The sequence below is a fragment of the Protopterus annectens genome, chromosome 4.part0 (assembly GCF_019279795.1).
Source record: "Protopterus annectens isolate FY-2018-M chromosome 4.part0, PAN1.0, whole genome shotgun sequence".
Classification (NCBI taxonomy): Eukaryota; Metazoa; Chordata; order Ceratodontiformes; family Protopteridae; genus Protopterus; species Protopterus annectens.
Genome location: NC_056733.1, coordinates 869,674,052 through 869,701,769, shown reverse-complemented (window position 1 = coordinate 869,701,769; position 27,718 = coordinate 869,674,052). Strand labels below are relative to the sequence as shown.

Genomic DNA, 27,718 nt, shown 5'->3' with positions numbered 1-27,718 from the left:
TAAATGTGTGCACCCAGCATGTGTTTTTATAAATGTTTGCACCCTGCATGTATTTGAGGCTGCTACTTGGGCAATTTGGGGCAGAGAATGATTTTTTTTTTTTTTAACTGTACCATTTTGTTTCCTTTCACAAAAATTAACATGCACACTTCAGTATGCCAGGTGAATAACACATTCCCTCCCCTTCCCTTAGGAAATCACTCTTTGTGAATCTTTTTGTTCTCCTCCATCTTGCCTGCATCAGCTTCTTACTCATATTGTTTAATCTACAGTGCCTATTGCCTCACTATGTCTGTCAGATCCAGTAACCGATCCTCTGTCCTTCCTTAGTTTTACAAACTATTTCCAGTTCCATTCTCTTATATTCAACTGTGTTCACACCCATGACCACTTTCTTGTCTTGCCTTACACTCACTTCAGTGTAGACGTTACTCCTGTCTACTCCTTTATCATCCACCCTTGAATAAGGTTAGCTTCCATATTAGTACTGCCTTCCGGTATTAAACCTTTCTCTTCCTCTTTAACTACTTTATGCCACAATCCTTTAATTACCCCTATAATTACTTTATGCCACAATCCTTGAATTATCTCTATAACTACTCTATGCCACAATCCTTTAATTACCCCTATAATTACTTTATGCCCCAATCCTTTAATTACCCCTATAATCCTGCAACATAGACAGATAAACCTCCATCAGTCCCTCTGTGCTGCTCTCATTACTTCTCTTGAGCCTTAGACGTTAGTTATAATTGTTTAGTAATGTTATATGATAATCACTCTCCAGTCCTACTGCCCTCATACTCTTACACACCCCTGGAACTGCCACCCACAATCAGTTCTGCCTGCAAGCCTCATCTTCCTTAATTGAATTGCCCTTTACCCTTTCAAAACCTCCCAGTATACTTTACCTGTACGTACCACTTACTACCGACATCATTAGATTTGGCTGGTGTCATAGAATCCCATTTCGCTGATAGGTCTCTTAAGCAAAGTTTCAACAAAAAGACTTAAGAAAAGGTATCCGTAGCTGTTATGGGGCAGGGGATTCACACCATTCATGCAGAGAGGCAAACCCTTACTAATCGCTTTTGAGATCATATCAGCTTTGTGGAAAATTGTAATTTTCCTTATGGTACCCATCAGGAAAATGATTGTCTGTGGGACCTGGGTATTCAAGCTCCTATGCAGAGGAGGAAAAATGTCCATGAATAAAATACCCTAGGGAAGCCAAGAACAAATGGATGACCAGGTAGGCTGCCTTAATAAAGGTACGGTGGGATGTCGGTGAAGAAGCTGGGCTACCGGTAAAGCCTTGAGAAAGGCTGTGCGTACCCGAGCACTTGTGGTTGAAGGCTGAGTAAAGCCTTTAGAAAGGCTTCGTATAAAGGTCGTAGTTCCGGCTGGTCAGGTTGCCTGGTGAGAGGAACTGCTAGTGTGGCAGCTATAAATCAAAGATGAAACACACAGAAAAAACAGGCAAAACAACGTAAATGTGGCTCGGCTAAGGAGCTCTGCTTGCTGTGTTGGCAAAAAATCAACGTAGTCGAAGTTCAGATTCTAGAAGGTCCTACTTTATTGAAGTAAAAAGTACCAGTTGTACTTCTGGTACTTTTTACTTCAATAAAGTACGACCTTCTAGAATCTGAACTTCGACTACGTTGATTTTGTGCCACCACGGCGAGCAGAGCTCCTTAGCCGAGCCACATTTACATTGTTTTGCCTGTTTTTTCTGTGTGTTTCATCTTTGATTTCTAGCTGCCACACTAGCGGTTCCTCTCACCAGGCGACCTGACCAGCCGGAACTATGAGCTGTATACGAAGCCTTTCTAAAGGCTTTATGGTACCCATCAGTGAATTTGGAAGTAGTTATACACATGGCAACATTTCCACTATGCACTGTACCTTCTGTCCCCTCAGCACTCTGTCCTCGTTGATTCACTCCACTCTTCACTACTGTCTTAACCCCCATATAGAGCAGCCACTCCCCTTGCTTCACCATTACTGTCCATTCATTTCCTAGAATATTAAATGTTTCACTTTTCCCAGCAACAAACATGTCCTTGACTCTCTCCACCCTTTTACCCTTCCATTCTGTTATCCCCTCCTTATCTCCCCATCTCCTTTACTCTGCCATCCTTCAGTTACCACAAGGGCAACCATTGTTTCCTTCCAAAATCTCCACATGTAGTTCTATCATCTTTAATCTCTTCCTTTGTCTATCTTTTCAATAAATGTTTTCAACCCTTGTCTTCTAGTCTCCTGTTCACATCTTTTCGTAATAATATTTCTCTTCACCAGATCTTTTTTTTTTTTTGTTTGTTTGTTTGTGTACTGGGCTAGTACACTGGTTGCAACAGATCATTTGCAGGTAGGCTTGGGTTTTACATCCTCTGTGCCCTATTTATGGTCGTTAAGTGCCTTCTTAAGTGCAGCATCCCCAGACTCCTTTATTTCCCACCCACACACTCCCCCAGTTCAGTTTTTCCTGTCCTGCTGTTATGCCCTTCGCTTTCCATATGAATCTATTGTGCATGTCTTGTTGTTTCACCAATATATTCCTTGGCCTAATTAAAGCAGCAGCAGAATCAGCGTCATCTTTATCACCACCCTCCCTGCTAGGAAGCTTACTTTCTTATATCTGGTATCCTATGTACCTTCACCTGTCACTCCATACATTTCCCATAATCTTCAAAATTGGATACATACGCAGCCCCAAATAACTGTGTCCAGTTACCACCCTTGGTAATCCCCACCCCACACCTCTTGTCTTTCCCACTTGCTAGGATGTTAAACCCTGATTCACCTCCAAAAATTCTAAAACAGTTTAGCATCTTTGGCAGATGTTCTTCCACATTATGTCGCAGTTAAATGTTTTCATCCATGAATAAATTAATTTATATCAGTTCTCGTTCAGAACCTTTTTGTATAGCTCATCTCTTACCCTTCTTGCCAGCAGTTCCACAATTAGCAGAAAAAGCATTTGGAGACAGTGGACACCTCTCCGTTATGCCCTGCTTCAACATAACTTTCTCAGACACCTTTCCATTGATGGATCGTCTTAACGGTGGGTTTTTATTTATCATTTTCACCTCCTTTATAAATCTCTCAGTCCACCTTCTTTCAGAACTCTAAACTAAAAACTACTACTCCATAGTATCAGATGTTTTCAAAGTTTCACACATCACACTGTGTAATAGTCTATCCTTTCTGTGACAGTCTATCCTTTCTACCTAGTAACTTTCAATTCATGAATCACCTCTTTTACATGTCAACCTTAACAATGTTTTTCGACTTTGTCTTCGGTATTGTAATGAAATACTTTCCGTCTACATTAATCAGTGATGTAATTCTGTAATTCATAACCTTCTCCCTACTCTTTTTCTGTTTGGGCAGCAGCACCCTTGCCATCAGCTTTGCAGCTGGCTTGTATCTTTTCGACATGGTTTCCTGAAAGACTTACCATTTCATGAGCCACTTCCAGATGTACTGGTTTATAAAATTCCACTGGATACCCATCCAGTTCTTGGTTCCACAGAGAAATTCAGTTGCACTCAAGGTTTCCCCCACTCATATATAGGTTCATAGATTAGAACTAGACTAATTGCTCTTGTAGGTCATTTTAAGCCTAGTCAATTACATCATGTGAGAATCAAACTCTGCACCTTGTGTCTGTAAGGTAAACACGTTAACCATTGTGTCAACCTCCATCCACTACTTTGTTCAGTACATCCATTTTTCTGTTTGCTTAAGTCACCATTGGTCCCTACTATGACCTCCTCCCACCTACAACTTCTAAAAAAAACTCTGCGAAAGATTCCACCCTCTTGTTTACCTTGTAAAGCCATCCTCCACCCTGCTTCCTAAGTAAAATTACCCCACCCTCCTCTTTTTGATCCGTCACATTCATTTCATCATTTGTTCACTGCACCAATTGTGGTATACATGCCATGTTCACTGGGTGATGCAGGAAAGCGGGACAGTAACTGTGAATGGAAATGCCATGGGAGCCTTTAATGTTAGAGTATGAAGTACTGATGGAAACTGCGTGCAGAGTGGTGGCCATCTTTCAGTGTGAAAATGAGCCCAGCCACTTGGATGGTCACAGGAGTGGATGCGACTGGATGCTCATGACTGTAGTGCTCTTGGTAAGGAAGTAAACTGGTGTATCTTGCTTACCACATTTCATCTGAGGCTGGTAGGAGCTGATGGAGAGAATAAGTGGAACTGTGGAGTATGCACAGGCATGGCAGGGAGGGTGGGGGTGACTAGAGTGAAAGCACATAGCGCTCCTTGTGAAACTGTTGTACTTACCATTCTCCCACCCTGAAAGTGGGCTGAAGCGTTCCCTCCTTAGATCTCAGCAGTGTCATGGGGGAGAGAGGGGAGGTTCTTCTTTGGATCCTTTTGTGGGGGAAACTGCAGCCTTGATTATTGAGCATTATTAAACCATTCAAGGAGGCAAAATTCAAAGCCATAGAATATAATTGGAAAAGAAAGAAAGAAAGAAAGAAAAAAAACATCCACACAGAAGGTATGCAGGTACGTCCTTAGTGGCACGGACATCTGAGGATTCTATTTTGTAGTCTGCATATTATACAACTCTCAATATTTTTTTTTTGCTGCTCATGGTAATTTGATAAGCTTTTCAACAACTCATTAAAGTTATTTGCTGCTTCTGTCACGGGTTATGTAATTTTAGCCATTTGTACCATGTCCAAGTGTTATTCTGTGCATATCGAGAGGTTACAGACTGATATGTGTTTTGACTTGTCTGTGGCGAATGACCGTCTCAGGCATTATTTCTAATTGGGGTTGATAACATTAAAATTCTTTCTTGGTGTCTGTATTTTCTTAGCTGTTTAGTTCAGAAATGCAAGTGACTCTTCATGTGAAAACTACATAATTCCCAGGAGGTCTGTTAATGAGGATGAATGCAGATTATTTTCTTCTTTATGAATTTTGAAAATCCGTGGTCTATTACATGTCAAATTAACAGAAGAGCATTGAAATGTGCATAGTAACTTTTGCTGTGGACCTGTACTGCCACCTAGAGTCTGAAATCTAACTTTTGTTTTTTTCCTTGAAGGAGAACTTCACAAGTGAGTTTACATCTGGTGATGGAAAAAAAGGTAAGATGGTACATTAAGCTACTTAGTTTTTGCTTCTATACTTAATCAGTTTTCCTTTTCAGAAACAAAAATACAGATGCAGTGATTTATGCTAGTGCAACGTTTTATGCTCTGTTCTTCTAACCCTTTTATGTGAACATAGTATCATAAACATGCCATGTTGATACCTTGAAAGTTAAAGTGAGTATGTGCATAAAAATGACTGAGGTCTGGGGATTCCGTTTTGTTGTCTACAGAGTATATAACCCTTTCAATCACATTAACCTGCTCTGTTTACAAGCAGATATCATGTGAGCACCTGTCTCTTCAAGGAATACAGAAAAAGGCTCACCACGTGTGTTAATTGCTCAGTGCATATTGATCAATTGCCAAGATGGTAGGAAAATGCAAGTCAGAGACAGCTAAGGTTGCAGTGAGGAAGAACTCATTATTGTCTCATTAGCACATCTCTGAATCCCTCATTAGCCCACACTTTCACTGTCAGACCTGGCCACATTAGTGTTCTGCCTTGTGGCCCATGCATCACGTTGGCAGCAGCACCCTCCCTTCCACTCACACACACAAATCCACACATCCAGACTATCCTAACTACCCCCCCCCCCTTGCAACCACCCAGATATTCACACAGTCTTTCTCACACACACCCATATAAATACTATCTATTTATTGACATTTGATTACTGGAAAAGTCTAACTGGGTAGAAGTCCATTTTCACCGGAAACTTGGGGGGGAGCTTTATTAGTTCTGTTCCTACCCCCCACCCCATGTAAGCAGCCAGGCAGACACACAGTTTCTCACATACAGACACAAACATCTAAACTGTCTATTCCCTACCTAACCCCACCCCCCCCCCCCCATGCAGCCTCCCTGGCATTCCCACAGTCTCACTCAATCACACACACACACACACACACACACACACACACACACACACACACACACACACACACACGCAGCTTAATTCATGTCCATGCACATGTCCACACATAAACATGTATGAACACATATGATTTCCCTGACCTTAATTTGCACCACAGTTACTCCCATAAGAGTGTGTGGGTAACCACCATGAGTTGCTGAGATCTGGGAGCAGGAGGTTTAAGGTGGTGTGAGTGAGTCGCTTGACAGCATTTCCAGGGGAGAACACACAGCTAATTAGCATTAGCTGCTCCAAATGGCTGCCACATTATCATGCAAGTCACAGTCCTGAGGCTCTTGTAAGGGGACATCTCAGTGGTAGGGTGGTCTTAGAACTGGAAAGGCTCACTGCAGTGAGGAACACTGAAGCGCAAAGGCTTTGCCATCACAGTAAGTCTTTCTGAATCCCAGCCTCTGTGTTTTTGATGAAGTGCAGCGTTTACAGCTACATGCTGTTCATTAGGAATGACAAAGGAGAGAGATTTCTAATTTTCTTACATCTGTTCTTCCTCACTGCTTCCTAGGTGGTTTTATTTTCCTTTTTTCTTAATCATAATAACAAGTCAGCATTATTTTTTTAGGTCAAAGCCTATCTCAGTGTACAAGAAGTGAACATTAATGAAACTAACCAGGAGGCACATTGTCATCCTTAAAGGCTTCCTCTGTGAGTAATCAGGTTACATGTAAACAGGGACAGTCTTTACCTCATCCAGATAAAAAATAAATAAATAAAGCATTTTCTCTGATTGCAAGTGCACAGTTATAAACTGCATCAGTAGTGAGTTCCCACAGAAAACAGTAGTCAAGGAATACTGCTTCATCAATTTAAACTTGTCCAAATGGTACCTCATCCAGTTTAAGTTCTAGGGGGTATAAGGAAGCTTAATCAGAGACTTTCACTTCAGTGACCTCCCAGAAAATGCCCCATAAACTTAATTTTCCTCTCACAGTTCAGTCTGTCCCACAAATAAACAACCTTACTCAAAGGAACACATTCTTCTGTCAAGGCTGTCTGTTAGACTTCCTCATCACAAGTATCCATTACAAATAACAGAAATAAAATGCTTACTTAAGTACCTCAATGATCATCTCTCCATCCAAGATTCCTGGTCTTCTGAAGCCACACATATTCTACTTATAAATATTTATACTAGAGCAGTCTTTGAATCTAAAAACTAGGCAGTCCTCTCAGGCCGTGGTAATACAGACTGCCCCACCAGCTGTTTCTTGTTGCTGATCCCACAGAGGATTTTAAGATTTTTCATTTTATTTATTTTATTTATTTTAACTTTTATTTACCGGGAAAGTCCAGCTGGGATTGAGCCAATATTCAGCAGAGGCAAGGGGAGAAATGCTCCAGACGCATGTCTTTGTAACGTGGGAAGAAAGCAGAGCACCCAGAGGAAATCCACACAAATTCATGGGGGACATGCAGACTCTGCACAGAAGGCACCACAGCTAAGAATTGAGAACCAACCAAGAATCAAACCAAAGAACATCTTGCTGTGAGGTGCAACGCAAACCGCTCCAGTACTGCGCCATCCATTTTAGCATAAATGTCAGCAATGTTTTTGCCAGAAATTTCCCATTAACTAAAAGAATGGAAAAATGAAACTCCTGTCCTTGAATAACTTTCTCACTTAGGTTCGTAGGTTCTTAGTGTTTATACTAAGATAGTTGTATGTCAACCAAACAGCTCAAAACAAGAATATTAGAAAGAACACGTAATCCAGTACTATAAAGGATGCCCTGTTGTCTTCAAGGAACAAGTACGTTGAATAACCAAATGAAAGTTTATTGCACTAAAACAAGGTTCAAAACCATATAATCACAAGCTGTCCATTAAGCGCTTTCGTCTCCTACCACGGGAGACTTCATCAGAATAACGTTTTATCTCGTAGAAGGTCTTAAATAGATTCCCTATTTTAAATCAACAAATAAAAACCTTACTTCAATTACCCCACACTTTTTAAAGTCACAGTAAAAATCACGATAAAAAGACAGTTGTATAAACTCTTAAACACCATAAAATGTTACATATTTGTGTACCTATTAGACCTCCCTTAAGAGATACTAATAAATACTAATAAATTGTTATTCTTGTGAAGATATAATTAAACTAAAATAATTAAAATTACATAAAACATATCACATTCTTACTTTTGTAAAATGTATGTCAGTCATTGTAGGCTTAGCCAACAGTGCCATAGAAGAATAGCCCAAGAAGGTGAGGTACTTCAGAACAGACTTTCTGAGGAAGGAACATTTACAAGTAGTGCCCCCCAACAAGGCCCATCTTTCTTCTCTGACTCTTTTTGCAAAAGAGATAAGCTTAACCATTTCTGTTTCTGACATTACCCTTTACGCTGCATGATGTTATACTTCACAGATAGAGCTGTTCTTCAGATATGCAGGTATCACTACAAGTAGGTGTCTCCATTCTCTAGTACTGGTTAAAATAAGAACCACCTTCCAGTCAGCCTGTCTAAGACAACAGTATGAACCTCTTCACAGTCGGCCTGAGACAACAGTATGAACCTCCTCACAGTCAGCCTAAGACAACAGTATGAACCTCTTCACAGTCAGCCTGAGACAACAGTATGAACCTGCTCACAGTCTGCCTAAGACAACAGTATGAACTTCCTCATAGACAGCCTGAGACAACAGTATGAACCTCCTCAGTCAGCCTAAGACAGTGATGGCAAACATATGGCACATGTGTCAAAGGTGACACACTGCAATGTTTTGGGTGACACACCAGCCATTCACCAACACCCAAGTTACCAAAGAAACTGTTGTTTGTTTTTCGGCTTTTTCCCGGTAAGGGGTCACCACAGCGGAACTCCGGTCCACTAATGATTGGCAGTAGATTTTTACAAAATGCCAAGGTGCCAGCTCAACGCCCAACCTTCAACGAAGGAATGCCCATTTACGCACGCATGTCTTTCGAATGCTACCCAACCGTGGGGAAGACATGCAGACTCCACACAGAAGGCACTCCCATGCCAAGCAGAGAATCGAATGGGAGAACCTCTTGCTGTGAGGTAACAATGCTACTGCCGTACCACCGCGGAAACCACACCAAGTTACCAAAGAAACTAACTGAACAAAAATACAAGAAATATGTGATCCTGCACTTATCTATTATCTATTAAAACTCAGCAACAAAAAAGTCATTAATTGATGTTAATCAAATCAAATGCAGTGTATTCCATATTTTTTTCAGTTCAATTCAAAATTACTATTAAAAGTAGGGTAATTTTTGGTGTACTAGTTTAAGCCCAATTATCAGTACACATATTTTCTCTATTGTGAGTCACTGATTTTTCTTTTAATTTTATAATGCATAGCAGCACACATGCTTGGACTGTATTTTTTTAAATAAATAAATATGTAAATAATTGTTTCTCTTTTGTTCATGCGGGTTTGGCAGAGTCAAGATAGGCATTTTCCAAATTTTTGACACACTGAGCCCAAAATGTTTGCCATCACTGGCCTAAGATAACAGTATGAACCTTCTCACAGTCAGCCTCTCTAAGACAGCAGTATGAACCCACTCACAGTCTGCCTCTCTAAGACAACAGTATGAACCTCCTCACAGTTATCCTCTCTAAGACAACAGTATGAACCTCTAAAGCAACAAAAAGTGGCAAAAGATGAGCTAAGCAAGCAGACTGGATCACAAATTCTGCAAAAACAATAACGATTTATTTAAAAGTAAGCGCTTTCGGTAGAGAGCAATCTCCCCACCTTCATCAGACAACCTGGGAGATTGCTCTCTACCAAAAGCGCTTACTTTTAAATAAATCGTTATTGTTTTTGCAGAATTTGTGATCCAGTCTGCTTGCTTAGCTCGTCTTTTGCCACTTTTTGTTGCTTTACAAGTTTATAGTTTTGGTTTTGGTTTACAACAGTATGAACCTCCTCACAGTCAGCCTCTCTCAGACAACAATATGAACCTCCTTGTCAGCCTCTCTAAGACAACTGTATGAGCCTCCTCACAATCAGCCTAAGACACAGTATGAACCTCCTCACAGTCAGCCTCTCTAAGACAACAGTATGAACCTCCTCACAGTCAACCTGAGACAGTATGAACCTCTTCACAGTCAGCCTCTCTAAGACAGCAGTATGAACCTCCTTACAGTCAGCCTTTCTAAGACAACAGTATAAACCTCCTCACATTCAGCTTCTCTAAGACAACAATATAATCACCTCTGTGGCTCTGCTCGACAATGGCACAGGAAAATAATTTTCTTGGGTGGCAAAAGCCAGGGTACCTTTTTGGCTGGGCTTGTATAGGTCCCAGGGCTGATAGCCTAGTACCTACCTATGAATCTGTGATCCTCCTCATCAGCCTCTGTAAGGCAACAGTATGAACCTCCTCACAATCAGCCTAAGACAACAGTATGAATCTCCTCACAGTCAACCTCTCTAAGGCAATAATATGAACCTCCTAACAGTTATTTTTATTTATTTTTTATTTATCCTTTGTTGACTAGATTTGTCTCACTATGCTAGTAGCCTCTTTTCAGGGGACACCCAAAGTGTTATTTATATTGCTAGGGTAAATTTGGCCAGGGCAGTGCGGAACTTCCCCATATCTTTTTAATAGGTGCATTGGGATCTTTTACATTTACCTGAACTACCACCAACTCAAGCAGACTGTACCATTTTTAACATCTTTATTGAATTATCACTTGTGATTTAGGCAAATTTGCATTTATATAAAAGTAATCAAACTGTATTAACAAATTCACATTTACAAACATTATACTTTACATATATTGGTATATATCATATAACCTAAGCAACATTGCATAAATGATTCAATTCCTGCTTTTTTTTAAAAGAGAAACATCTTTATTAAACCATCCCTTACAACATAGGCAATCATACGTTTATATAAATAAAAACAAACCACACCGACACAATTCTAGTTGCAAGCATTTTACACTACAAACCATACTGACACACATCCAGTTGCACACATTATACATCACTTATAATCTACCCAGTCTTTTTCAGTCAAACATTATATAGGATATTTAAGTCCTTCCTTATTTTAAACCTCATTCCTCCCCTGAATTTATTGTTCCCACAATTCCCATTTTCCCTATGTAATTTGCTCCTATCCTTTTCTAAAGATCTCAGTTCCATTTGTTTTATCTATTGTTACTATATTCACTTCTAGTATAGTTGGTTAAGATTTTGATTTCCATTTTCTAGTAATTGCTTTTTTGGCAGCCACCATAATTAGACACAACAAGGCATTACCCATGTCTAGGCAAATCATATTCTGTATCATAGCTCAGAAAAATAATTCCCTTGTCATATAACAATCTGCCCACCCAAAATCTCCAACAGTGCATCCCGCAGGGAATCCCTAAAGTCCCCAACTCACAACACTCCCATAAAATATGTTCCCAATTACCTCTTTCCTCCCCATCACACCTCCAACATTTGCTGTCTACCTGAGGACAAAAATTCTCTGGAGTCTACTTAGGGTATAAAAATATCTATGTAAACATTTCCAAGTAAAGATCCTAAATCTTCTAGATTTTGTTGGATATTTGGGAGACATACATATATCCTGCCATTGTTTCTTTGTGAATTGCTTATCCATTCTGTCTTCCCAATCCTTTCTAACCTCTTCTGATTGATTCTTATAGTTATCATGCAATATTTTATATGCTGTACTAATTATTCCTTTTTTAATGGCAGCTTCTGCTCTAGATTCTACTAAAAACTCTACCGGTGCTGGTCTTTCAGTTAGGACCCGCCCCATTTCTTTCTCTTTGCCTATACTCTGATACCCAATCCTTGATAGGGAAGGCAGTCTCTAACCTGCAGTCCAAACAGTTATTGGCCTCTTCCCATTCTGTTACCTTTCCCTCTCTAGTTATTTGCTCCCAACTCCTTGGTTCCTTTGCCAGTTTTGTCCAGTAAATTCCAGCCCCCTCTTTGTCTATTGTCTACATCCCTAATTGCAGTCATCACTATCGACAGAATCTCCTTTCTCCATTCCCATGTCTGCTTAGTTCTTAGGATACTTTCTGCTATTTTAGGGATATAATATTCTGTATGATTATTGTTATTCTCCTTAAAGGCCTGCATCCAAAATCCCAATCACTCCTTGTTTCTTGAGCTTCCCCCGATGTTCATCGTGCATACAGCTGCAGTCATTACAGGTGGGTTATCCTGCCGTCAGGCGGGTCCGCGGTCGGCCGAATTCCAAAGTCTAGGTCCGGCGTCGGTTGTCATCGCTTCTTCCCTGACGGCAGTGCGGCAGGGGTATAAAAGAGGCAGCCAACGCCATCTTCTTTAGTCTTTCTTGCCACGTGGTGCCCGAAGCAGAAGCAGTTCACAAGTGCCAGTCGGCCAGCTCCTGAGATTTACGAAAATATTTCAGCCGAAGTCTTCTTGAAAGCTAAGTATCCCGTTGGGGAAACTTTTCTTGCCTCAGACCGATGTCAGACAAAGTTAATAATTGCATTTCATGTGGGAAGCAAATACCGCATAAGGATTTCCACTCTTTCTGTATACCTTGCTTAGGCCCAGACCACGATGTCTTGGCCTGCCGTTTTTGTGCTAGATTCAACAAGCGCACTATTAAGCGCCGGGCGGAGTTCACCCTTCACTATTTTGGTAAAAAATTTAATTATATTATGTCATCGGATACTTTGACTCCAGTTTTGAGTAAAAGACGCAAAGATAAGGACCGACATACGAGGTCCGCACCGACTACTAACACCACGCTAAGGCCGACTACCGGTTCTCCGGTTCTCAGCGAGGCACCTACGCAGCCCCTGAGTACCAATGACACTACATTACCGGTGCCTTCATTACCCGAGGTCGCTGGCTCCTCGGTCCCCATTCCTACTGCAGATACCGACGCCACTCTTGGGAAAGTCAGATTTTAGACAGGCCTGCCATTTCTCAAGGTGTCTTCAGGCCTTCCTCCTTCTCTATTAAAGCTTTCACTAAATCTAAAGCAGCCATGAAAACCAAAAAACAGGGACCTCAGACCCCCTCTCAAGGCCCCATGCCTAAAAAACAGATGCTCAAAATGGCTGAGGATTTGATTACTCTTATCAGGGGTTCTCAACCCCCCTCTGACAAAAGGCCCAGATTAGAGGAAGACTACCCTTCCTCAGATCACGCCTCTATTAACTCTGAACATTCTGAGGACTAGGATCATGCCTATTCTCCTTTCGAAGACTCTGATGCAGAGGAGTCTATTCCCTCGGTCTCCCCCCCTGAGGACTACTCTTTTGGAGAAACCCTACATACATTGAGGGAACACTTTCACTGGGAAGGCCAAGATTACTCAGATTCCAAGAAAAGGCTCAGGGATTTTCTTTTGCTCCCCCAGCATAGGCCCCTGGCTATCCCTCCTGTTTTAGATATATTGGATGATGTGTACACAGAAGCCAGCCTTAATCCAGATGTTTTGCCTCCAGCTCCTGTTAAACCAGATAGGTATTACCGGGTTCCTGATTCACACCAGTTCCTATACAAAAGCCATACTGCTGACCCAGAAACTATTTCACAGGGTCCCAAGGGAATTAAGGCCTCTACTGCTAAAAACCCATTACCTTCAGTGAGGGATTCCAGAGCTTTAGAAAGGTGGGGGGAAAATGTGTACACCTCGGCCACTTTAACCATGAGGGCATTAAACTGTCAATTCCATATGTTAAAGTATCAACAGTTTTTGTTATCTCAGTTGAAAAGCAAAATAACACAACCAGAACAACCAGATTTAAAAGAGTTGCAGGATTTGTTGCATGGTGCAGAGCAAGTGGGTAAACATACCTTGCAGTGTGGTTTTGATGCTTTAGAGGCCTCATGTAGAGCTGCTGTTATGGGGTCTGTTGTACGTAGGCATGCTTGGCTCAAAGAGCAAGCCTTACCAGATCATGTCAAAGCTAAATTATTAGATGCACTTCTTCAAAAAGATGTATTGTTTGGTGTTAAAGCTGAGGAGGTACTAAAGAAAATGGAGGAAAAAGTGAAATCAATGCAAACAGTGAAAGATTTCCTGCAGGTACAACCTCCATGTTTCAGCAGAAACTGGCCTTCAAAAAATTGGTCCTTTCCAGCCACGGACAGACCTCAAAGGGGCAGATACCGACGCCCAAGGGGTAGAGGGCAACCTCAAGGATCTTTCAGAGCCAGACAGTGGCAAGCACCAACTCCAAGAGGTGGAGAGGATATATCACAGTCATTTAGAAAACAGACACAATGACTTCCCCCTATACCTGCCAAGCAAAGCTTTAATGGCAGCACCTTTGGGCGGAAAACTGGCATTATTCTCAAAAAATTGGCATATTGTTACAAAAGACAAATGGATTCTGGACATTATAGACAGAGGCTACAGGTTCCACTTTCACACCCTTCCAAAAATGAGAGGCATGCCAAACCTGCCACAAAATCAAAGGGCAGAGGCACAAAAGCAAATTTCAGCTCTCATGGACATGAAAGCGATTCAAGAGGTACCTGCAAAAGAACAAGGTCAAGGGTTTTATTCCAGACTATTCCTGGTACCAAGGAAAGACAAAGATTGGAGACCTATCTTAGACCTATCCATCCTAAACACATATCTACAGGTACCAAAATTCAAGATGCTCACATTACAGCAGCTTCTTCCCATGCTGGGCAAGGAGTCTTGGCTGGTAACATTGGACCTCAAGGAGGCATACCTGCATGTCCCTATCAGACAAGATTGCAGAAGATACCTCAGATTTCTTGCAGGTACAACCCATTATCAATTCTCTGCATTGCCCTTTGGCTTATCTACTGCGCCCAGAGTGTTTACGAATTGCCTGGCATCAGTAATCGCCTTCTGCAGACTACAAGGAATACAAATCTACCCATATCAGGACGACTGCCTGATCCAAGTGGACAGCAAGGACATTCTACTGAAACACCTGGCGTTTGTAATAAAACTGTTGAACTTTCTGGGATACACAGTCAACAAAAAGAAATCTAACCTAATACCCTCTCAACAAATAATTTTCCTGGGTGCCAGCTTGAATACAACCACCCAGATGGCCTACCTCACGCCAGACAAACAAGGGCAACTGTCTCAATACTTCAGCAAAATGGCAACCTTCACCAGGCTGACTGCAAGGAAAGTCCTGCAGGCTCTGGGATTCATGGCATCTTGCATCCTACTAATCCCATGTGCAAAGCTGCATATGAGGAAACTTCAATGGTACCTAAAAAACTTATGGTCTCAACACAGCCACAGCTTGGAAACAATTATACCACTCATTCCATGCCTTCAAAAGGAATTTCTCTGGTGGGCTCAAGCATGCCAAAGAAACACCGGTCTCCCTTTCTGTGTACCTCAAGCAACTCAAATCATCACAACAGACGCCTCAGACTACGCCTGGGAAGCAGACATGACAGATCAGTGCATTCAGGGAAAATGGTCCCAAAAAGAGAAGCACCTACACATCAACCAAAAGGAAATGTTAGCCGTGCAAAAAGCTATTATGACCTTCAAAGACCTACTGCATCCAGGCCAGCTATTGATAAGGACAGACAACACCACAGTGATGTGGTACATAAACAAACGGGGGAACTCATTCATACCCCCTGTGCAGGCAAGCCATGACCCTATGGAACACAGCACTGGAATTGCAAATTCAACTACAGGCACAATTCCTGCCAGGGAAGGAAAACACACTGGCAGACAGCCTAAGCAGAAATATGACAGATTCACACGAATGGAAGTTGCATCCTCAAATTTTCACAAAGATAACTCAGGCATGGGGACAGCCAGACATAGATCTCTTTGCTATCCACAGAAATTACCAGTTGAAAAAATTTTGTTCAAGGACCTATCATCCACAGGCCTGGAAAGTGGACGCACTTTCTTTCAATTGGACAACGTTGACAGTCTATGCCTTTCTGCCTCTTCCTCTGCTGCCCAAAGTTCTATTAAAAGGCAGAGCAGAGAGGCCGAAAATGATTCACATTGCTCCAGACTGGCCAAGACAACATTGGTATCCGCTCCTGAAGAGCCTGACACGTTCCCCACCATGGATCGTACCTCTAGCCCCTCTTCTGTTGTCCCAGCACAACTACAAGACCCTTCACAGCCAGCTCAAAACCCTAAATCTAGCTGCATGGAGAATTCCTTGATTTCCCAACATAGGTTCATAGGTTCATACTAGGCTATCTGCCCTAGGGCATTTATAAGCCTAGCCAGAGTGTGTTTGGCTTTCGCCACCCATTTTAAATTAATTTTGATATGCCTTTTTTTGAGGTTAGTATACTGTGCCTCTGTCTAACAGTGACACAGAGGTGATAGCCAGGGTAAACCTACAATCTCCCATCCATTCATCAAGATTCCTCTTGAAGAGAGTCAATGTGGGAATCTGCCTAACCTGGACTAGGATTTTATTCCAGAGTGAAGGGAGCCTCTGGGTTATGAATCTGTCCCTCCAGCATGTCCTATTTATTTCAGTGCTGAGGTTCAAGTCTCTCGAGTGCGTAGCTCGATGGGATTTGGATTTTCTGAGGTGCAGCATGTCCATTAATTCTGGGTTGGACATGGCTTTATACGTCAGGCACAGGTCGCCTCTGAGCTGACGGTATGCCACTGAGTAGAGCTGGAGTTTCTTTAACCGGGCAGCATATGGCATCTGTTTGAGCCCTTTGATCCTCTTGGTGAGGTACTTTTGGGGTCTTTCCAGTTGCTGCATGTGTCTGGTAAGGTACATCCCAAAAGGGGCATTGTACTCAATTATGGGCCTGATGAGGGATGAGTAAAGAGGCACGATGACCTCCCCTGATCTAGATGTGAATCCCTTCATGATTAGGTGGGCTATATAAAATGTTTTTCTAACCACTTTGGCCACATGGTTGTCAAATGAGAGATTGCTATCAACTTGGGTCCCCAGGTCCCTAATGACTTCTTCTGCACTTAATGGATTACCACCTATGTGATAATTTGTGGGCACTTTGTTTTTGCCAAAGGGGATGACTATACACTTTTTGGCGTTTAGCTTGAGGCCATGGCTCTGGCACCAGTTGTCTGTTTCTATGAGGCCCTTTTGGAGGATGCTTGTGTCGGCTGGAGAGTTGATTATGGCGCCCAGTTTGCAGTCATCTGCGAACTTGGTCAGCCACAGTCCTTCCGTGTTGGCCTGTACCACCGAGAAATATATACCGAACAAGAGAGGTCCCAGGACTGAGCCTTGTGGGACGCCACTTGTAACTGGTTTGGAGTCTGACATGGCTCCAGCAATTCTAACCATGTGGGTTCTGTCCTTGAGCCAGTTTGCAACCCATCTAGTGACATAGGGATTTATATTTAAGCTGGTGAGCTTATCTATAATGCCCGAGTGGGGTATTGTATCGAAGGCTTTTGCAAGGTCCAGGTAGGCTGTGTGGACCACCTCCCCCTCGTCAATGGCATTGGTGGCTGTTTCAAAGAAATCGACCAGGTTTAAGAGGCAGGATCTGCCCTTAACAAAGCCAAACTGGGTAGGATCCAGTGTCTGTAGGTCCCCAATATCTTTATTTATGAGGTCCATGATGATCCTTTCCATAGCTTTGCAGACCAAGCTAGTCAGGCTTATGGGGCGATAGTTTCCAGGATCCGTTGAGGCACCACCTTTGTGGAGAGGGACCACTGTTGCTGTACGCCACTCTTTGGGTACATATCCTGTAGTAAGGCTAAGATTGAACAGTAGTTTTATGTTTGGGTTTAGCTCTTCTTGGAGTTCATGTAGGACGCAGCCCGGGACACCATCTGGTCCCATTGATGCTGTGTTTTTTGCTTTGGAGAGGGCGGCTCTTACCTGAGCATCTGAGATGTCAGGGGGGCAGCACTCTGTTGGGGCAGATATTTGCCCTTTGGTGGGGAGTTTGCACTGAACCTGTCAGCTAGGATGTTGGCAATGTCTGTGGGCTCGGTGTATTTTTTTTTCATTTTGGACTAATTCTGAGCATATCTGGGAATTCCCACCCAGGTTCCTAACATAACTAATGAAAGCCTTGTGATTATCCTTAGTGTCCTGTGCAATTTTTCTCTCGAAGCTGGCCTTAGACGATTTTATGAGTGCCCGTAGTTTTTTGCTAATACTGATCAGAGATGCCTTCCCTTTTTGGGATTTTGCTCTGTCATGTAGTAGCTTCCTCCTTCTATCGTATAGTTTGTTTATGGCTGGGGTCCACCAGACAGGACGTCTGCCTTTGGAGGATTGGGTCTTGGTTTTATTTGGGATTGCATGATCCATGCATTCCTGAAGGTGTTCATAGAATGCGTTTATAAAGGATTTTGCCTCGGTTTTGAGAAATGTGAAATTTGCTTTAGAGAAGTTTTTCACTGTGGTTTTCTGGGCAGGGGGTGGGGTCGGGATGTGAATATCCAGTGAGATTAGTTTATGGTCTGATCTTACCAGTGAGGGATACACTTCTGGTCTGGAGCATAGTGTCCCCATGTTGGTGATGATCAGGTCCAGTATGTTTTCCCCTCTTGTGGGAGTGGTAACAAGTTGTTCCATAGCATTTGAGTTTATAAATTCTAGGAACCTTTAGGCTAGGGTGTTGGAGCTAGAGTAATGCTCCCAGTCTATGTTTGGGTAGTTGAAGTCGCCCAATATAATGGTGTTTGGAGAGACCTTCATATTTTGAAGTATTCTCAGGAAGGCCGAGTGGGGTTCCTGTGTTTGGGAGGGTGGTCTGTAGCAGGCTATAAACTGGAAGGCAGCTTTACCCACAGTTGGTTGCACATGGATAGTCTCTGATGCTTTGTGCTGTGCCACCAACCTGGATGTGTGGGTATCTTTGACGAATATTGATACTCCCCCTCCTTTTGTGGTTCGGTCCAAGTTTTGGGGCAGAAAAGCATGGTATGAGGTATAACCTGGTAGTGCTGGGGTGCTCTCGGGAGCCTTGAATCAGGTTTCTGTTACTGCACAGATATCGATGTTCTCCATGCTAAGGAGAGTTTCAAGTGCGTGCATCTTGAGGTTTAGACTTCTGGCGTTGAGTAGCATTACTCTTAGTTTCTTATCCCTTGTGATACCTATGGAGGTGGGTTTGTCTTTTGAGCCTTGCCTAAAAAAGGCACTATAGGGGTAGCAAGAGCCTTTGCCAATATCCAAAAGCCCAGGGGTGACAAGTGCAAGCCGTCCGTAGTGAAGCATTGTGGCTTGTCGAGCATGTCATCCCAGGCTGACAGGCATTGGATCCCCTTTGAATGACACCAACACTTAAGCCAATTGTTGAAATTGATCATCTTGTCTTCATATTGTGGCATCATTCTTGGTGAGGGTAACATGCTACTCAAGGTCAGGGTCATACCGGCCTGGGCTACATGCTCAGAGAGCTCCTCTATGTCTCTTTTCTTGTAGTCCAGGGAGGTACGTCTCAGGTCATTCACACCAGCATGGACAATGACTGAGTCATATTTGTACTTGCCTTGGAGTGACCTGAGTGCTTGTGTTATGTGGCGGATCCTAGCGCCCGACAGGCAGCTCACCGTGACCTTCTCCTTGTTCAGCCTGGTGAACGGGACGTCAGTGTGCCTGACGATAGAGTCACCTATTCCAAGTGTATCAGGTGTGTTGTTTAGCCTTAAGAGCTGTGACTGTTCGGCACACTGGCTTTGTGAGCTATGTGTTGCATGTGTTTTGTTTTGGGGTAGCGGTTGCTTGGGTGTCTGCTTTGGAGATCTCTGCTGCTTAGGCAGATTTTTATTTAGAGCCTCCGAGTATGTTTTTGTGTGTTTATGTGTTTGGTTTGTTGTCGTAGTAGGTCTATGTGAGACTGGAATTGTAGTGAGTGTGGTTTCCTTCTCCTCCTGACTGGTTACGCCAGTACTGAGTTGAGAGAGCTTAGCCTCCAGTTTGGCTATATGGTTGCATCTCTCACATGTGTTGGAATTTGTTGGGAGGAGGAGAGGGTTGTCTGTGTACATGAGGCAGTTGTAACATTGCCTCAAGATTCCCAGATTCACCAGCTGGACCAGAGAGGAGATTGACAACTGACCTTTGGACATGCTAGAATAGTATTGGGAATTCCTTTATAATTGAAAAAAGGGCCAATGGGGAACAAGGTACTCAAGGGAGTTTGTGAGGGTGTAGTGCTTTTAATTTTTAGAGCTGACTTATATAATTGCTTTAGTGAGCAAGTGCCAGGTAACTTAAATGCAATGTGTTACAGGTAACTTAAATGCAAAAATGACAAACAGTAACTTTCTTTCAAGTGAAACAAGGAAATAAGTACAGTAAGCAATGCAGATATCACTAGGGATCCACAGAAGTGCTAAAAGGCCGCGTTTAGGTGGAATTAGCGTTTCAGGCAAATAAACAAACAACAAGCATACAAACAAAGCTAGATTCAGCAGGCCTGGATCTAGTCTATGCTACAGCAAACAAGGTGTACCACTTTCAGTAAGAAACAGAATATGCAGGCACTGTAAGCCTTTAACCAGAAATTCCCTGCTCAGAAGGGCAGAGTCCAGCCTCTTCTCCCACAAGAGTGCAGACCGCAATCCTTCTTAACGTAAAATAACTGGCCTGAAGCCCAAGTGCTTAAACCAGAACTAATACACTTTTAGAATAACAGACACTGAGCTCTCAATCAGCAGTTCCCAACTTAGAAGGATGTAAGCTACCTGTCCTGCCACCACAGTGCAGGCCACAAACCTTCCTAATGTAAAGCAACTGGTCTGAAGCCCAAGTGCTTAATCCAAAAGACTTAGAAATGATAGCTACACTTTAATCAAGTTACTACCAGCAGTAATAAATACAACTGAATACTTTAAAAAATGCCTGGATTAGTGCTCAAGTTATACAAACAAAGCTAGATTCAGCAGGCCCGGATCTAGTCTATGCTACAGCAAACAAGGTGTACCAATTTCAGTAAGAAGCAGTTCAAATATGCAGGCACTATAAGCCTTTAACAAGAAATTCCCAGCTCAGAAGGACAGAGTCCAGCCTCTCCTCCCACAAGAGTGCAGAACACAAACCCTCTTAATGTAAAATAACTGGCCTCAAGCTCAAGTGCTTAAACCAGAATTAATACAATTTTAGAATAACAGACACTGAGCCCTCAATCAGCAGTTCCCAACTTAGAAGGATGTAAGCTACCTGTTCTGCCACTACAGTGCAGACCACAAACCTTCTTAATGTAAAACTGGTCTGAAGCCCAGGTGCTTAAACTAAAAGGCTTAGAATGAGTTACACCAAGCAGTAATAAATACAATTGAGTACTTTTAAGATGACGCAAAAGCAAAATAAAGTAGGAAAAAACACAAATACAGTAAAAGCAGATAATTTTTTTTTCCAAGGAGGTACAGGGATGTCATCTTGGAGGCCAGAAGACCTTCTACTAGAAAAGCCTACTCCGCCAAATGGAAACGATTTTGTGCCTGGAATCAAGAAAAGGGCCAGAATCCTCGGGTAATAAATTTACCTCAAATTTTACAGTACCTAGCTGAGATGTTAAACAGTGGACTTTCCTTCTCCTCCATCAAAATCCACGCTTCAGCCATTTCTGCTCAATACAACACAGATCCTCCTTTATTCTCTCATCCTCTCTTAAGGCAGTTCCTCAGAGGGGCAAAGAATATAAAACCCCCAAGGAAACCACCAGTCCCTGCTGCTGACCCTTCCTCCCTTCGAGCCAGCTTCTTCAACAGAACTACAATACTTGTCATGGAAAACAGCCTTCCTTCTGGCTATCACCTCAGCACGTAGGGTTTCGGAGCTACAGGCCCTCATGGCTGTGCAACCTTTCATCATTTTCCATCAGGACAGAGTTTCCATACGAACCAACCCTACCTTTATGCCAAAGGTAGTATCCAGTGTAGCTTTGAATCAGACTATCCACTCACCTACCTTTTATCCTAATCCACAAAACAAAGGGGAAAGACTATTACATTCCTTGGACATTCACAGACAACTTTGTTATTATTTGGACAGGACAAAGCCATTCAGGAAATCAGAGCAACGCTTTGTGTCCTATGTTACAGGTGCTCAAGGAAAGGCTATTTCCAAACAGACAATCTCAAAATGGATAGCCCACTGCATACGCTTTTGTTACTCATTTCATGGAAAAACTGTGCCTACAAGCATCAGATCCCACTCCACCAGGGCCACAGCTACCTCTACAGCTTTCCTCAGGGGGATTCCTACCAAGGACATTTTGGAAGCAGCCACTCGGAGTTCAGTGCACTCTTTCTCCAAGCACTATCACCTTCCACTATACCCTAAATCTAGAGCGGGATTTGCCATAGCAGTCTTGCAGGGCATCCTTGCTCCTCCTAGTTCCACATAGTGCCTGACACCCCTACTTAGCTTTGGGATTCTTCCCATCTGTAATGACTGCAGCTGTATGCACGATGAACATAGTACAGTTTTGTACCTACCATAAATGTAGATGTTCCAGTGCTCATACTGCTGCAGTCCAGGTTACCCCCCCCCCCTCCGTCCCCTCTTAGGACAGGCCTTATGACAAACACTTTCTCATACAACCTATTTGGGGTATTCTTTTATGGTGTATTTGCTTGCAACTAATGTTTTTTGATTATTCTATATTGCATGATTACATAAATTTATGTTTTGCCTTCCTTCTGGGGGCACCTGACATCTGGGGCAAGAAAAACTGAAGAAGATGGTGTCAGCTGCCTCTTTTATACCCCTGCCGCACTGATGTCAGGGAAGAAGCGACGACAACCGACGCCGGACCTAGACTTTGGAATTCGGCCGACCAAGGACCCGCCTGATGGCAGGATAACCCATCTGTAATGACTGCAGCTGTATGAGCACTCGAACATCTACATCTATGGTAGGTACAAAACTGTACTTTTCATCATCATCCCTTTCCACTTTGAATTATTGTTTTCTGCTTCTGTTATGCATAGGAACCTTAACTGTGTAACTCTGAAATACCCCTTCAAATCTGGTAATCCCAATCCACCCTGTTCTACTGGAAGAATCAGTTTATCCCACTTGACTCTTGCCGTCTTCCTCTCTCAGATAAATTTGTTTACCTCTTTATTAATTGTTATCCACAACTTATCCTCTGGTTGATAAAAATATGCCCGACCTGTGTATAAAACTAATGGGACCAAAACATTTTAACTGCTTGTATCTTACTGTCCATATCCATATAAGATTCCATTTTCTCAGTTTTTGTGTTATTTTTTATTTAGTCTCTTCCCTCATATCCTTAGCTACCTCACCAGAATAATTTTTAATCCATATTCCTGGTGAGGAAGATTTGGGACAGACAGGAAGAAGGTAAGAAGAAGTGAAGACATCCAGCAGAGAGGTGGATGGATTGTGTGAAAGAAGATCTGCGACAGTCAGGCATAAGTATCAAAGAAGACAGGAGTGTGGCACTGAAGCGAGAGAGTTGGTGACAGTTAACACGATACCCTGACCCCATGTAGAAAAAAATGGGAAAAAAGGGGTTGATGATGATGATTCCTAAATACTTCATTTTATCATGTCCCCATAAATATAGATATTATGTGTGTACATAATTTACCGCTCTTGCCTTTGTTTTAGTTTCATTAATTTTGTATCCCAAAAACACAACAATGTAATGTCTCTTTCTGGTTTTGTCAGGTATAAAATAATATCATCTGCAAATAGAGCAAGCTTTTTTTGACTGCCATACCAGTTATGTCCTTGAATTTCTGATTCCCTTATTTTCTTTGCCAGTAGTTCTAAATATAATGCAAATAACAAAGGGGAAAGAGGACACCCTTGCCTGGTTACTCTGCTCAAGCAGAAATGATCAAAGAGTACCCCACCCACTTTAATTTTCACCTCCGATCCCTCATATATCCTCCTAATCAACCTTATCATTTTGTTTTCAGGAAATGCAAATGCTTCCATTGCCTGGCTCATAAAGTCCCAGCTTACTCTGTTAAATGCTTTCTCTGCATCAAGACCCACCAACAACAATGGTATTTTCTTACATTCTGCTTCCCTCTGGATCATCAGTGTTCTGTTAATGTCAAATGTTTGCCTCCCTTCCAGAAAGCCACACTGATTCCATATCTATCAATTTTGGCAGTACTTTTCCCATTCTTTTAGCCATTGTAGACATAAACAGTTTATAATCATGTTTTAGTATTGAAATTGTCCTGTATGAAGCTGGATCTGATGGATCTTTACCCTCTTTAGGTATTACAGACACCACCACTTTCTTCCAGGATGTTGGTTATACCCCATCCTCTTAAAATACTGTTAAACAAAACCTTCCAGATCTTTATCAGTTTTTTCCCCCCTAGCTTCCAAACTTCCACAAGAATATCATCTATTCCTGGGACTTTCCTGCAGATTGGTTATACATACACAGGAATACCATCTATTCCTGGGACTTTCCTGTAGATTGATTATACATACACAGGAATGCCATCTATTCCTGGGACTTTCCTGTAGATTGATTATACATCACAGTTTTTATATCATCTCCTCCTTTCAGGAATACCATCTATTCCAGGGGACTTCATGTAGATTGGTTATACATCACAATTTTTGTATTATCTCCTCCTTTCAGGAATACCATCTATTCCTGGGACTTTCCTGTAGATTGGTTATACATCACAATTGTTATATTATCCCCTCTTTTCAGGAATCCCATCTATTCCTGGGACTTTCCTGTAGATTGGTTATACATCACAATTTTTATATTATCTCCTCCTTTCAGGAATACCATCTATTCCTGGGGACATTCCTGTAGATTGATTATACATACACAGGAATACCATCTATTCCTGGGACTTTCCTGTAGATTGATTATACATCACAATTTTTATATTATCTCCTCCTTTCAGGAATACCATCTATTCCTGGGACTTTCCTGTAGATTGGTTATACATCACAATTTTTATATTATCTCCTCCTTTCAGGAATACCATCTATTCCTGGGGACTTCCTGTAGATTGGTTATACATCACAATTTTTATATTATCTCCTTCTTTCAGGAATACCATCTATTCCTGGGACTTTCCTGTAGATTGGTTATACATCACAATTTTTATATTATCTCCTCCTTTCAGGAATACCATCTATTCCTGGGGACTTCCTGTAGATTGGTTATACATCACTATTTTTATATTATCTCCTCCTTTCAGGAATACCATCTATTCCTGGGACTTTCCTGTAGATTGGTTGTACATCACAATTTTTATCCCATCTCCTTTCCTAACCATTGGCAATTGAGCCTCATGTGCCTCTAACCTTGGCATATTTAATACTTCCATAAACATTTCCATTTGTATCTTTTCTTGATTTTCACATTTCTCTGCTTTATGCAGACTTTCATAGAATTTCTGAAATATTTCTAATACCTCTGCAGGATATCTTGTTACTTTCCTTGTTATAGACTCCTTCAGCTTGGCGACAGCCCTTTCTACTTTCTGTTGCCTGAGTCATTGTGCTAATAGTTTTTGTGCACTAATGTTATCAAAAAATGGTCGCTTAACAGCAGTCTTTCTAAACTTGTGTATATTATCGAGGTAACTCCTTATTTTCTGCTTAGCATTCTGCAGTTGATCCTGTTCTTGTTGTGTGAGATTCCCCCTATTCTCCAGTACTTTAACATTTGTCAGTCCCTCTAAATAATTCTTGTTACTTCTTAACCATAACTCCCTTTCTTTTATTTTCATCCTATTTTTAAACTCCATCTTAATTTTGCCCCACTCCTTAGGTATATTTTCAGAAGTAATTTCTGTCCTCTCAAATAGTTCCTGAATAATCTCCACTACCCATTCCTTAAATTCCTCTGTTTTCAGCAGATAGGTGGGAAAGCTCCAGTGTCTCATTTTTATTTCATTACCCTGTATTTTTATTTTAGTTACTATTGGTACATGATCTGACATAGTTATTGGGTGCATATCAGGACCTTCAATTAAATGCACATGTTTCTGTGAAATGTAAATTCTGTCTAGCCTAGCCCAGTTTTTATATCTTGGGGAATAATATGTAAATTCACTCCGAGCTCTTGCTACTGAATTCACGTCTTCCATGCCAAATAGTTTCATAAATTTCTTCAAAAATCTACCCTCCTTTGTTATATTTTCCCTTCTGGGCCCCCAGATACATCTTCACTGCTGCAAAACAAATTCCGGTCCACACCTGTAATTAATATTCCTTGCTGAGAACTGTTTATTTCTCCCAGAATTTTCTTAAGCTCTATTATAGCAGTTTTAGTTGTATGTATATATATATATATATATATATATATATATATATATATATATATATATATATATATATATCACTTATGACTTCACTACAGGTATTCAATAGTACTGTCAACAAATGTGATATCTCTGTCTGTACATACACCTACATACCTATTTACATTTCCCATACAGTTGAATGTACACCGCGCATCCCTGCTGCCTTTACCTCCCTATATCCGAAGGATATTATTCTGGCTATCACTTATGACTTCACTACAAGTATTCAGTAGTACTGTCAACAAATGTGACGGTTGGTGTACATATGTATATGAACCTCTCAAACACTCAGGGACTAATTTCAACAGTGACAGGGACAAGGCAATGACAAATCAGGAACAATCACGGACACTTGTACAGTATTAGTACTATTAACTTGAAACTTGTTGACAGATTCAGAGCATATGTATTAATACTTATTTTCTGAAGTTAAAAGCGTCTAGGGGGGTTGGGAGGGTGGCCTAATGGTTCAGGTGTTTGCCTTACAAACACAAGGTGCAAGGTTTGAGTCTCACAATGGATAATTGGCTAGGCTTAAAATGGCTCGCAAGGGTAGTTGGCCTAGTACTAATCTATGAACCTATGAATATAAATACATGCCAGCTTTTTCCTCTTCCCTTGCTAGTAACCCCTTAGCACTACAAATCTGCCATTATCTTTTTTATCCTCTTCTACCACTGTTGGAGCTCCTCTTGCAAATTAATATAAGTACTCCTATTTTCCTTTGTCCCAGATATTTCGTTGAATAACATCCTGAAAATCTTTCTTTAACAAATTTGCATGTTAATTTCTTTCCAAGTGTGTCTCCTGTAACATAGCTATTTGCACTCTACATTTTGAAATATAGTTCACTATTCTTTCTTTCTTGTATTTATCTGTGTGACCATTGACATTTAATGACATTACAGAGTGCATCTTATTATTAAAAAGTTATTATTCCCACCTTTTATGTATAACACGTTTTTTGTTAGATGTCTAGTTCCAGCTTTTGTGTTACATGCATACACTGTTTGGAAGGTTGAACTTTTATATAGTTGTTTCTTGTCATATCTACTTGAGCCTACATATGTCACATCTTACAAAACTTTTTGATCTGAAGTTGTTGTTTTCATGTGGTCTTCTACCTGTGGGTTCAGATCCAATCTCGGATCCCACTCGGCCAAATACTACAACTCTAGGATCTCAAAAATCTGAGGTCCTCCCCTACCCATAATGCCTTACTCCCCTGTCATCACTCAGATCTCATTTGCCGCGTTTTTGAACAGCATGGGATAGTGAGTATCTGAGCTCCTTTTGTTTTTTGTGAGTGAATTTTAAAAGCTTTTTTCTTATAATCTCTTCTAGCTCTGTTAGTTGTCTCCCCTATCCTATATCTGTATGCATGGGTCCATTCTCTTATGGTTCTTTCTATCTCTCTTCATTTCCCCTTTCCATTTCCTAACCAAA

At 41.6% G+C, this 27,718-nt stretch overlaps 1 protein-coding gene across 2 annotated transcripts in view; it reads left to right on the top strand.

The window, feature by feature from the left end:
• UPB1 (beta-ureidopropionase 1) overlaps nucleotides 1-27,718 on the top strand; it is a 1,115,631-nt gene that overhangs the window by 966,643 nt on the left and 121,270 nt on the right. For both annotated transcript variants that reach the window (XM_044068825.1, XM_044068826.1), the window contains exon 8: nucleotides 5,090-5,132. In XM_044068825.1, the coding sequence (XP_043924760.1) occupies nucleotides 5,090-5,132 (43 nt within the window). The remainder of the gene's footprint in view (nucleotides 1-5,089; nucleotides 5,133-27,718) is intronic.